Here is a 14020-nt window from a genome sequence, read left to right on the forward strand (position 1 = left end):
TTGTAAACTGGTATTGCTTGCCAAGTAGAAAAATAGGGGTGTTTGAGACAGCTGTGCAGCTGCTGTGGTAAACAGGAAGGCTTGCCTGGAGCTGAGTTGATCGGGCAGTCCTGATTGGCTAGGGGGCGTGCCCAGAAAGGTTACGCCTGTTAAAGAACGCAGCAGCGCCAGTTCGAGGGCTATTGCACCACAGTCAGGAGCAAAAGCTTGCTTTCTATACATCGAGGAGGAGACTACCAGTCACATTGTTGTTTGTGTACTCCGGCAGTCACATCTTTTGTTGATAATTTTAATACATGCATCACTATACTGTACTTGAATTTAAGACGCAGGCCATTTTTGAGAAAAGAAAATTGGTTTAATGTGTGACTTAAATTTGAAGGAATATGGTAATATGATCAATGTTGAATTGCTGTTTACCATATGTGTTACATATCAATTGGAATAAAAACATACACATCAAAATTGAATTATTATTAAAGAAAATAAGAACTAATTATCATAGTAGTAAAAATCCAATATATACAGGTTATATTGATAGGTCAATATCTCTCTATATAAACAAAATACTTTGCATATGACAGGAAAGGTAGAACATAGACATGTATATATTTTGGCAGGGACGTAAATGTAAATTGCTGTGTATTTCGTTTGCAATTGGACAGGCTAAAAGATCAAAAGGTTTTAACAAAACAGAAACAAAGAACAAATAAAACGGTGTGGTGGCCAAAACAAACAGACAGCCAAAACAGACAGTTATTTAATTTATTTGTTTCTCTCCAAAGATGGGATGTTGTATCTACACAAATCTGAATTATTGCTCTAAGTATGTACGGGAATGAATGAAATATTCAAAACTGTGATCACCGCCGGTGTGTACCAGTATGCAATATATTAAAACATAATTCAGTTACACGAGGGAGACACAGTTGCCAAATCCTCTTATAATAAACTGGATTGGGCTTGGAATTTGCATAAGCACCCATCCCCTCCCATCCCATGACTGCAAAGTTCTGAACAAAAGAAATGTATATAAAACTAAACTTCTCAGTGGAAACAACTTTCTTAATAAAATAAGAACACGTTTTTTTTTTTGTTTTTTTTTAACAATGAAAGATTATACCTCACACTGTCAAACTGAAGGGGAATTGCATTTTTAAGGCGGTCTTAAATATTCATCGTAGAGTGTGAAGGCCAGTGTTCACAGTAACACCACTTTGCATACAATCGTGTGACTTGGTATCCTGTAGGCTCTCTTATAAACGTTTTAAAATAATGAAAAACGAGGGGCGCTACAGCTAGATGTGCTTGGCCTTAGAGCAACTTTCGGCTGTGGTTGTAATTCAACTACAACTCCCATAAAGCCACGCCGTAGCGTCATGAAGAAGCGCCACCCATGACACCGGAAAGCGTATTGAGGTGCTTTTTCAGACAGCTGCAAATGAGGTAATTTGTTTGTTTGTTTTCAAAACAGTGAATTATGCATGACCTTGCCGCTGCAGTTCTATTAAATGTAAATTAAATTCGTGATAAAACATGTTATCATAATTTATTATTATTTTTTTCTATTTTTTAACCAATAGTTGAAAAATGCGCATTCAAATAGAACAATTATAACTGTGCTGTATAGCACTGCTGAAGTACGCTGGCTTGGATTTTGATCTACGCGTACGAGATATACTTACAGTCCAAAGATAATAGTGGAATATTAGTATTTTTACAAACTGTTGTAACAAAGTACATTTATATAATAAGGACAGGCCATGGATATTGCATCATAGTGATAGCTATATCAATATAATCTTGTTTCCTTTATGTGTAGCGATAAGTACAAAGTTCAAAAGTGCTTAAGTAATCTAAGCGTTTTACAGAAATAATAATAATGATAAAATACAATTTCCGTAAAATAACTAGATAACGCGCACATATATATATATATATATATATATATATATATATATATATATATATATATATATATATATATATATAATGTGTGTGTAATACACACACACACACATTTATACTGCATTCAACAAGAACAAAAAGATAAAGCAGTGAGTTAGTTGTTTATGGCTGACTCCCTACAACTACCAAATAGTTGTAATTAGGCCAGTGTTCACTGTGTTCACTTAAGCACTAGTATGTGTACTTGTATATTTACATTATCTTTTCATACTGCTACCTCTTCATAAAATAACAGGTGTTCCAGAGAAGGACATTTGAATGCATTGCCTACATAGCCTGGGTCTTGGCTGGGTCATGTAGGTATTGGCTAAAAATATATTTATAAGATGTATAAAATCTATAGCTCCTTGTGCCGATATTGCAATAATGACCCATGTGGTGCATTACTAGGAGGTTAGGGATGTATGATCAGAACCTTTCAGGACAATTGAAAGGAAGTCAGACATTTTGTGTTAACCAGAATTCCTTTAATGCTGTTGTTTGTGTGCAGCACCTCAGTAAAAGCATGCTTTTAAGTTTAAATTGGCATTGTTTATAATTATAATGTTCTGTCATAAGTAACTAGATGTTAAAATATGGACAAAAATGTGTATTACAGTACTGACACAACCCAGCTCAAGTGGACAATGTGGGGTTGCCTTAGTCATTTGTGACCTTGTAAAATATGTATATTTATAGAATACAAATTTTAATAATAACATTTTGTTGTTGTTTGAGCACCCTTAAAAGATGTTTTAAAGTACTGATGGAGAAAAATCTGGTGAAAGTTAATAAAAATGGGCATGTTTAGCATCTTCAGACACATTATTACCATGTTGCTCATGAGTTACACAGTAGAGTAAAACAATTTAGAATGCCCAGTTACAGCTCGGGAGAACTGAGGATCAATGGGTGCCCTTCGATCCCAAGATCCTGACCAGTTGTCTACACCCAGGAACCGAAGGACAGGTGCCCGGGCAGTATAGTCTGCTGTAGTGTGATAAGGAGAATGAATTACCACAGCCACAGAATAAAATAAATAACCAATAACCAAATGACTTAACAAGGTCCAGGTCAGTTTCCATAAAAGCAGGTTATTTACACCCAGAGACCAGATTGGACAAATGGAGATAGCACATGCAAGGAGTTTTGAAACTATCAAACTGTTCACTGATGTGACGACTCTGCCTTGTTAAATCGGTAGGTATTTTTATATTACAAGTTATCATCTGTGCATGTTTGGTTATGGTATTAAGACTTTTTACCCACATTCATCTGATGTTGGCATAAGCTTTTCAGCTTTTGTGGGAGGCAAATTATTGATTGATTGAATTAATAAGCAACTAAAGAGTAACCATATTTGAGTTCAGACTGTTATATCAATTTCTTTCTACATATATGGGGACCTATCCAATTTAGTAACTGTCATATCCCAATGCTGCTATCACAATTGTTGAAACGCTGTTATTATGTTTCTTTAAAGATTTAGACTCTTTAAAGTCATTGGCAAAACAACATTTTACTAACTTAGCCTGACCTCCGTAGCACTTGCATAGTAAATGACTGTTTTTAACTGCCGTCATGGCAACTAGGGGATTATCAAACCATAATGAAATAAAAAAAAAGGAAATGTGGCTAGCAGTCTAAAGCACACAGCAATGTTTTGTTTTTGTATATGAAATGGTTTTGGTCAGATTTGCTTTACTCTTTTCCAGTGTCTCCCTTATTTTTAGTTCAGCTGTTGGGATAATACAGCGTTCTGTGCATTTCATGGAAGATGCATTTTGTTAAACGTAAATAGCTGCTTGCAAACATGTATGAGAGAAGACAGCTTTATAGTGTTATATATCGAAAGTTATTCAAACAAAAATGATTCAAGAGGGGCAGTCAAAAGGATAATGATTAAGATAACTACGAGTTGGAAAAGTAATTGTTTATAAGAATGTCAGACACGTTTTTTTGCTGGAAGTAGGCAACTCACAATATTGCTGTGTTTTATGTCAGTGGGGTTTTGTGCGATCTAGGTTAGAAAAGGGCGAGAAGCTTTGAGAAATACTGATGGACTCCAGTGGTTCAAAATGCAACATGTGGATTACAATAATTAAAATTATGAATTTACAGTCTTTAATTGTTTTTGCAAAGAATGCTTGACCAACAGAAAAAAATAAAAATAAAATAGCAGGTAGGCTACAGGCTAAAGTAAAAGAGAGTGTGCTAGGTATTCATTAGGTTTTACTGTACTGTATACTGGTAAAGGCCTATTGTGCATTTATATTTTTACATAACGTGTGTACAGACTGAGAGCACATTAATGTTACTCAAGCGCAATGAATACATTTAAAATAAGCTTAGCACGATAAATGTGTGTGCCAGTTTTTTTATTCTAAATAAAATCCTCAGTGTAGTTAAAATGTGCATGCTTAATATCAGTTGTAATTTGAATTGTAGAAAATGTAATGTTTAATTGAAACTATTGCACAACATATAAAGTGAAAGTATTGGTCTGTAAATATTTAGAATTTGACTCTAGCAATCCTACCACCCTCCCCCACTCTGGCAAAGACTGTTGGATAGCAACAGGCTATAACTCCACCCAGATTTACATTAAAAACTACTGTTTTCTGCACTTTGTGTAGACATGTGCACTTAATATGCAATTTAACTGTTTCAGTGCTGGCACATCTGCCAGAATGACACTAATCACAATTATCTAAGTTATCATCAAATGTAAATATACCATGCTCTTATATTATTGTCAATCATAATCTTTACCGATTACATTAGGCTAGCAAATAATATTGAATCTCAATGTACAGACAACATTTCATGACATTTTAATAACATGTCTTTTTACCAACTTTTTGGGCAATTTTTCTATAAAATTATCAAAATAAGTTTCTATTGTCAAAGTTTGAGGGTGTAATTTTGTTCAGTGACATTCGGTTCCCTACAATGTCTTGTTATAAAATTGCAAGGATAAAATGCCACAGCCTAGATATTATTCTAAGGTTTTTTTTTTTTTTTTTTTTTTGTGAAAAGCTAGTTGGATGGTCCTTACTGTAAAACTTCAGCCCTTTTTTCCCCTATAGCTCTGTCTGGGAATGACAGCCTGTAACAAATGTCTCATTTATAAGCAGTTTACTGTAAATTACAGTAATTATGATTGTTTAAAAGTAATTTTACAATATTCGATGTTATTATATTGTCCAAGGACTTCAACCATAAAAGAACACTTCATATTTCCTGTGATTAGTACTTGGTTAAACTTTTTTTTTTATTATTATTTTATTTGTAAGTAGGCTATACTGGTACAATTCTTAAGTGCCTGTTGGTTTTGGTAATATGTAATCAAAGTAATCATTCTCATGGATTTGCTAGACCTTTTTGAGAATGAAAAATGAAACCCGCTGGTTAGCTTTCTATTAACAGGATTAGTTACAGCTAATTGTCTCGCTTTTCTTATACTTGCAGCAGTAATAAGTTCTAAATTACATTGTCAATCTACAATATTTAACTCAGCTCTATGTTTATTTGTATTCAGGAATGTGCCTGATTCTCAATTCGAGCCCACATCTATTCATTATATTTATTTTGTTCTTACCTAAAATATTATTTATTTTTAGGGATAGGGATGTGGTCATTACAACGGAAACAGTTTCATAACAATCAGCAGCATTTATTTGGGGATTTGAACTGTAGGACTAGGGAAACACTATCATACTACTACTACAGGGTTTGAATTTTAATGCTTGGTTGAATCGAATATTAAAAACAGTGAGTAGTATGAGGAATTCAAGACCTCATTAATTGTATGCTGGATACATGCAGCAGTACGTTTGTGCGTTTATAATTACATTGTATTCAGTTTTAAGCACCGTCACTAGTTAACTGAAAAATAAGTCAAACCTCACAACAAAACATTAAAATAATATTGTGGTTGATTTGTGTTCCCTGTAGAATGAATCACCATGCAGTATAGTTATGGAATGTTTCCATGTGCATATGGAAAGATAATAATAATAATAATAATAATAATAATACTATAATATAATAATATTAATAATAGTCTACAGATGTACGTAAATGCATTTTCAGATTTCTTTTTTTTGTACAGTTCACATTCTAGTCAGCCTATTCACAATTATTCAATTTCTTTCCATTAGAGAAATTAGAAAAAATGTGTTCATATTAATAATTGCATCCTGAAAAATCTGTACAGTGCACTTAATTAATATATATATATATATATATAATATATATAGGATATATATATTATATAATATATATATATATAATATATATATGAAAAGATTTATTTTTATTAACTGTTGCAGTTGCTATCATATACTGCAATGCAGCAGTTGCTTTCCTTGACCACAGTAAGAATGTCCCATGAAATGTGAGTGAAGTTAGTGTTAGTGGGAGGAAATATGCAGTACAATAGAAGGAAAGTAGCGTGGCGGTGTTGTGAGGTAGTGTGACTCGCGCTACTTTCAAATTGCATGTACTGTAATTGGTAGCCAGTGTCTGGGAAACTAGCAGTTTATGTGAGAACAGGATTTGCAGGTTCAATTCAAACCTCATCTGTTGGATTTTATCTGGTTATAATACTTTTTTTTTTTTTTTTTTTTTTTTTTTTAATATATTTATAATATTTTAGAAGAACTGACAGACCTGTGAAAACACCTACAGTATATTTTCATTTTGTTGCCCACTTCATAATATAGCCTACAGTATATGGCTAGTCTGCAGTCTGCCAGCCCCAGGTGTTCTATGTTGATGGAATATGTTGTTCTAGCCGTGAAGAACCTTTCCACAGCCATTAGGGCAGCAGGTGGTTGGTTAATTATCTGGAACAATGATGTAATAGGATCCAAATGCAGGCTGTATATTAGAGTTGTTTTAAGAAGAATTTTAGCTGCCCGTCTACTAATATGAACATACTTTATCATTTGAAAGGACAGATAAACGAATAATAAAAAAATATATATCCCTGAAAGACAACAATTGACCAAGCTGAGTTCCAGCCGAGTAGCTGGTAATGTTCTCAGATGAGTCAAGGAAGATGAAGAACGGGCTGTGTACAGCATGTCTGAGTCCTGTTTGAATAATACACTGGGTTTAGGAGAATTGTTTCAAACACCCAGGTTTCTTTCTGTTTTTTAATCCATTCCATCCATTTTTTAATTAAATTTTTCTTACTAGATATGGCTTTGGCTGGAATCCGTGTGATAGAGCTTGCTGGCCTGGCTCCAGCCCCATTCTGCGGCATGATCCTATCCGATTTTGGAGCCAAAGTGATCCGTGTGGATAGGATCAAGGCATCCATGACAGTTGATGTGCAGTCCCGTGGTAAACAATCAGTGGCCTTGGACTTAAAGAAACCACAAGGGGCTGCTGTTCTGAAGAGACTGTGTGTTGAGAGTGATGTTTTAATTGAGCCCTTCCGCAACGGTAAGAACATTTCCCACTTAACAAAGATTGCTGTAGTAAATCTGCATTGTCATTTTGCCATTGACCATGCGTTCACCCATCCATAACTTCATTGGAATGTCTTCTCTTAAAATCATCAGCAGGTCTTTGTGTTATATCAGCTCTTTCATATTGTGCTGTTCTTAGATTGTAGACCACCAGCTTTTCCTTTCAGTTGCATGTTTTACCAGCTTGCCTAGATGTTTTTCTATACTTTTCTTTGATTTTAGTAAGTATTGATAGGCCATTTAAAATAAATTATCAACAGAGGGCTAGATTCTAAATTTCTAGGTTTATTTTATGATCTATAAACCAGTATGCACTGTCTTGGCGCAAATTGCATGCTAGCAAGGAAAAAACGGCCTCTTCGTGCTCTTAACATTTCTTATGCTGTTAGAAAGAAATGTAACATAATGCACTTTTGGTTGGTAAATATTGACTCTGTTTTCCACTTCATAATCCATAGAATTACAATATTATTTGTTTTAGATCACTTGTGGGGAAACCACATTATTAACTTAAGTTTCTCATTTTGATATGTCCCATTTTGTCAAGAGAACCTGATCTTACTGAGGCTTGACAACCTATTGAATAGTTAAGATGCTGGCAGAGGAGTCACATATGAGGTTGTTGATTGTGAAGGATGCTTTCCAGGTCCGTAGTTCGTTGTTTGATTTCCTCAGAGTCTAAGAAGTGGGCACTGTGTTTCACTTGAGCACAGATAATGTCTTACTGGAAATGTGCTCTTCACTTCAAGCCCATACTATAAGAAGTTTAGGATTGACACTTGAAAATAACATTACTGATCAAATTAGGTACCATGTATGTGAAATGCATTTCTTTTTTTTTTTTTAATGATTTGGTCTCGCATACTTGAAAATAAATAGCGTTTTTTATTTATTTATTTTTTATTCTTTGCTAAGGGTAATAATACATTTCAGGATGCTGAAGAGGTGGTATAGAAGTGTTCTGAATATTGTTTTCTGTTATATGTACAAGTTCTAGTTCATCCCATTTCTACGGGATTATTCTGACCTTTAAGCACAAAGTCATAAGACACCAATCTTAGGATCTATCTTTATCTTTTCCCGTTTGGAAATGTTAAGCCTGGTTCATGTGATACACCCCCTGGGGTATTATACTTAAGATAATAAGATGCAGAGAAGTGGCCTTGTGATCACACGATCACTATTAGTGATGCTCATGATAGCTAACAGCTAATTTTTCAAAATGAGGCCTCTAATTGCATTTAGCATGTACAAAATCTAAATCTAAAAACAAACATTTCCAGCAACACTATCATTATGTTGAATAAAAAGAATCAACAAACTGGTACATAAATAATTTAAACAGGGTTTCCATTTAAACACTGTTTCTTTTTTGGAGGTTAATGGGTTGTTATTGCTGCTAAACTATTGGGACCCATAAAAAAAAAAAAAAAACAACTAGACAAAGTTCTAGTATTTTGTCAGCTACTAGGCTGCGGATGACCATTGATGGGTCACATGGCTTCCGCTTGGCTTATGATGCAAATTCTGCTGTGTGAACAAGGCCTCGTTGTTTTGTTTTTAGTTTTTATTTTCATTAAAATGTAATAATTCAGTGTACTTTGTTCACAAGATATAAGCGACAATAATCACAAAGATGGTTTGGCAAAGAACCTAGTTTGGTTAGCTTGCTAAACCTCAATTTTAACAACTGCTAGACTCTGTCCTTTTCCACATAGAAAACAAACTATACAAGATAACCTGACTCGGATGTAAACCATTTTGAGGTAATTAGTAGAGTAAAAAACTATGATGAACTAGGGTTACCAGACATCCCGGGAAAACTGGGATTGCCCCAGTTTTCAACCTTCATTTTTGTCTAGGTCGGAAGCAGTCAAATTGTTAAATGCTATTGTATTCACTTTTTTAGAGGTACAAAACTAATTTGTTAGGTTGTGTTAGTGCCATTCAAAAAAATAAATCTTATGGATTATTTGTTAAATAATTCTGATTGTGTGTATCACATGTTTAAATGGCAATAGGTGATCTATTTTTTCTAATCTGGCTTTTTGTACATTTAACATGTTTTGATTAGATGACAATAGAAAGAAAACAATGAGTTATTATCTGCAATAAGTACACTCAATGATTCATTTTTAACATATGATTGTGTTACTGTTATTTTAACAGCTTCAGAGTAGCTACGACGTCAGTGAATTGAAGACAAAAAGCTCCAGTTCTTCACTTTAGAAATCTGGTAACCCTAAACTACATGGACAGTATGAAATACTGACACCAAAATCCAAGCCAAACTGGACAAAAAATTGTCAAAAATAGTAAAACAACTTTTCTGAGATTACTTTGTACAAGGTACAGTACACGCTTAACTGGTTCAGAGGTAACCACCAAACACTTATATTAATTATGAGATTAAATCTAAGTAAAAAACAGACCAAAACATGATATTAACATACTTAGGCCCAGGTGTTTGAAAGGTATGCGCACCGCACAGAGGGCTATGCGCTTCGCAAATGGCAGTAATGCACAAAATGTGACATAGTCAAAACTTCTTTTTGCATGCCACAATCCATTTTGCACTGTGCACAAATATATTGTATTCATAGCACAGTTTGGCGGGAGTGGCCAACATTTAAAATCATTCGAAAGTATGTGTCAAGCACAAAATCTGTTTTGTGAGGCACAAAATAACGCTTTTAAAAAGCAAGCCTTATCTCTGCGCACATCACTCCAGCACTCACTCACCCACTCACTGAAGTGAAATGCAGGCACTTTCCGAGGTACTACAACAGTGGAAAACACCCAGCGATCTTACAAGGTTCTGTCCACATCTATATAATGATTATGTTCAAAAGAACGATTGTGATAGCAGCATCACTAGTGTTAATACATGTTTAAAAAATAAACAGGGAAGCTGCAATCATGATCGTTTTTTCAGACCAAAAGAAAACTAATCACTTTCCCAAGCACGCTTTCTTGGTACTGAAAGAATCTCAAAACAGAATCAAGAGTACAGTACTGTGTCATACTAACGTAAATGGCTATAAAAGTTAACGTCACATTATATATGTTTTTCGGCAGAAGTGTTTTTATCGGCCAATATGCAAGAAATAACCCACGACAGGGTGTGTGGTAAGACAATTCTTACCGCTCGACCCTGGAGTGGGTTATTTCACTTATTAAATGGCTACATTTGTTTTTTAAATAATTACACAAACTAGCTTTTTTAAGGAAAAAAATAAGAAATATATTATGTTCCACTGAGAAAAAAAGTCCCTGAAGACTGTTTAATTGTTACATATATTTGTACTTTTTTTAGTTGCCATAAACATTATATTGAACATTGCCATTTTATAGTAAAATTTGCGAGATGAAATGACATTTGTGAATTGAAAGCAGACTGATTTCCCACTTCTGAGGGAGGATTCATGGGACAGCCAAACACTGCAGTGCACTGGCACTCGAGGGAGGAGGTTCCGAGTGTTTTTTTTTTTTTTTGTAGGAAACGATCCTACTCTGACTTTGCGGTCTTCAAGAGAAGCTGACTAATCATTTCTGAGGCTGTTTTCACACCAATGCCGGTAACCGGCATAATTTCCCTAGATTGCAAACCAGCATTAGATGATATGTGGACTAAACAACTTCTGTGTCAGTTTGCACAGTGCTGCAGTCCTTCCCGTCCGCGGCGAGCACAAGAGAATTCTATGCCGAACCCGACCTTGTTTAAAAGCCCAACAGTTGTCTCGTGAGAGTGCAGGAGAGATTTTAATTTTGTTTTAAATATGTTTTTGAAATCGGAAGGTAGTAGCGAGATGTATCTGTTATGTTGAATTTCAAAATGTCATACTCGCTTGTCAGTTTTATGAGGCGATATTTAGTTTAATAAGTAAATGCCGCTGCTGCATATGCAGTATATTATATGCTGAATGAAACTTGCGTGGGGATTTCGCAGATGGCTTTTGAATGGTATTACTGCTACTGTTTGCCTCAGAGTTTTCTTTGTTGTATTCTGTGACTAAATAAATACCACAGTGTATTTGCCAATTTTTCTGTAATTCTTAGTGAAAGATGGAAAAAAAAGATTGTTGAGTGATTTAAATGCAGTTTCAGTTGTATGTTGACATTTTTACCAACAGAAACACTGTTTAGATAAATTGATACTATTAAGGAGTAGCAATATTGATAGATCAGGTAAATAACTTGGCCGATGATGTCATAGCCCTGCGGTAAGACAATTACTGTACGGTCATGTGATCTTGTTCAGCCAATCACAGCAATTAATTTATCCGAGCCATTTTATGAGGGTAGATAACCATCGGCTATTGGTAACAGCCAAGAAAATCTTTATCAGTGCACCCTTAATGTATACATAGATTCAGTAGGGTGTGGTGATCTATTTTTTTTTTTGGTGGTGTTTGATTGCACGGTTGACGTCTTGGAAACTGCAGTTTGAAACAAGACCAAGTCTTCAATACAAATATAGACCTTTTTAAAACAAATCGCATGTACTGTAATTATTGAACTGCATTGTGATGCTGCTTTGCTAACACAAAACTAAAAATAGGACTTCTGAGATTGTTTAACTTCCTGATTGCAAAATGCTCACACACAAGTTATTTCTTTTTTGTTTTAACTGAAGGTGTGATGGAGAAGCTGGGACTTGGTCCAAATGAAATTCTAAAAGATAACCCAAGATTAATTTATGCCAGACTGACCGGATTTGGACAGAGTGGATCATATGCCAAGGCAGCAGGTCATGACATCAACTACATTGCTATGTCAGGTAAAGTGAACCTCTATGCATTACCTATCACTGTGTCATGCCGATGGACACTAAGAAATGCTGAAATGTATATTTAAAAGGAAAATGACCTTTCTAAGAAAAATGAATAATTTAACATATGGTACCAATCAGACCCCTAGTTGTTATTTTGCTCCTTTAAAAAACAATTCTGTCATATTTTACTGATGTCCTTTTAAAGTACATACAGAAAAAAATGGCGTCCCTTACGCGCTGATTGGATCATTCTGTCTGTCTGCCTGTCTGTTACACTATATGGTGAACACCTTGATATTTGCAACAATATTCAACACCTTTAGCTATAATCCAATAAACTCTATTGTATACAAATGTTTTTAACCTGTACATTTACTGTTTGTGTTGTTTTTTTTGTTGTTTTTTTAAATTCGTACTGCTGTTGTGGCATTTCCGCTCTGCCCAAACAACATTATACATTAGAAAAGCATAGCTTTTATATAAATCTTTCATTTACTGTGTGATTTGAGGACCTTTTGAATGTACATGCATTGATTTAAATAATACATTCTGATAATGCTTGATATTGCCAACTTCAGAGTCCAAATAATATATTTTCCTTTTAAATATACATTTCAACATTAACATGTGGCACTGATGACACTCTTAAATCAACAGCAGTTTAAATCCAAAGCAGTCTTATGATTGTTTTGTTAGTTATTTTAATTGTGAAATTGATTGTCAATATAACACATTTTTCAACACTGATGAATACAGTAAGTGATTTCTGCTATAATTTTGAACAAGCACATTATCATGTTTAATGCATTTCTCTATTTCAATAATATTTTCAAGCTTTGTAACAATTATTACCAACATTAGAAGAAAAGAAGCTAAACTGGATGGCGATATTTTCTTCCTAACTAGATGCAAGAAACAGAACTTAATACCAAAAGGACTCATAATCTACAATCCTTTGAGCACTACATTCAAATCTATGTATGCAGAACATCTTTGTAAAAATACTTCAGAGAAACTAAGAAACCACGAGTTTCCGTCCACATCACACAAAGAGCGCTGTCATTTACAGGCAAGCTATTCGTTACCACCGGAACTGCTCTGAAACTACTGACAGAAACAGACATCTTTACAGACTTTGTGATGCTTTCGTCCAACAAGGATATTCTCCAAAACAGTTTGATAGAGAAGTGGAATGTGCCATCAAGATACCAAGAGAAGAATTGTTGGAACACAAAGTGAAACCCGTGTCTAACAGAGCACCCTGAGCTGTTACATACAGTCCATCCCTACGGCCTCTCCTCAGAATCATCAAATAATTATACCCAGTTTTAGCTGGTGATAAAAGGATCATTTACCTGCAGATCCAAAAATGGAATCTACATGATTAAATGTAGCAAGTGCTCTGATGGGAATTACATAGGAGAATTAACAGCACTCCTATTGGCAACCATTTCAACATGCCAAACTGTTCTCTGCATGATCTGATGGGTTTATTTTAAAGGGCAATTCAAAAACACACAAGACAGGAGAAATTGGGAACATGAATTTATAAAATTCCTGGACTCAATAAACAAATGACTCAATAGGGATACTGGTTTTCTATCTCATTACAATTTGTAGTACCTGTGTATATATACGTTGCATATATGTGTGTGCGTGTGTGTGTGTGTGTTTGTATATGTTTGTATACTAAACTTTCAAAGTTTTCACCTTTTGTTGCCTTACAGCCTGGAATTAAAATGCATTAAAATATTTTTTTTTTTTTTTTTTTCTCTCATTTATCTACACATCCTACCCCACAACTTCCAAGTGAAAACAA

The 14020-nt window shown here is 34.6% G+C and overlaps 1 protein-coding gene across 2 annotated transcripts in view; it reads left to right on the forward strand.

Moving 5' to 3' along the window:
* Nucleotides 1-1387: 1387 nt before the first annotated feature.
* amacr (alpha-methylacyl-CoA racemase) overlaps nt 1388-14020 on the forward strand; it is a 29262-nt gene continuing 16629 nt past the window's right edge. Inside the window, exons 1-3 of one of the 2 annotated variants that reach the window (XM_041234873.1) lie at nt 1388-1446; nt 7153-7401; nt 12064-12207. In XM_041234873.1, the coding sequence (XP_041090807.1) occupies nt 7155-7401; nt 12064-12207 (391 nt within the window). In that variant the 5' untranslated portion in view covers nt 1388-1446; nt 7153-7154. Of the gene's footprint in view, nt 1447-3056; nt 3148-7152; nt 7402-12063; nt 12208-14020 lie in introns of those variants that run through there. The other variant, XM_041234866.1, reaches the window with a different exon arrangement.

Source organism: Polyodon spathula, chromosome 2 (assembly GCF_017654505.1).
Source record: "Polyodon spathula isolate WHYD16114869_AA chromosome 2, ASM1765450v1, whole genome shotgun sequence".
Taxonomy (NCBI): domain Eukaryota; kingdom Metazoa; phylum Chordata; class Actinopteri; order Acipenseriformes; family Polyodontidae; genus Polyodon; species Polyodon spathula.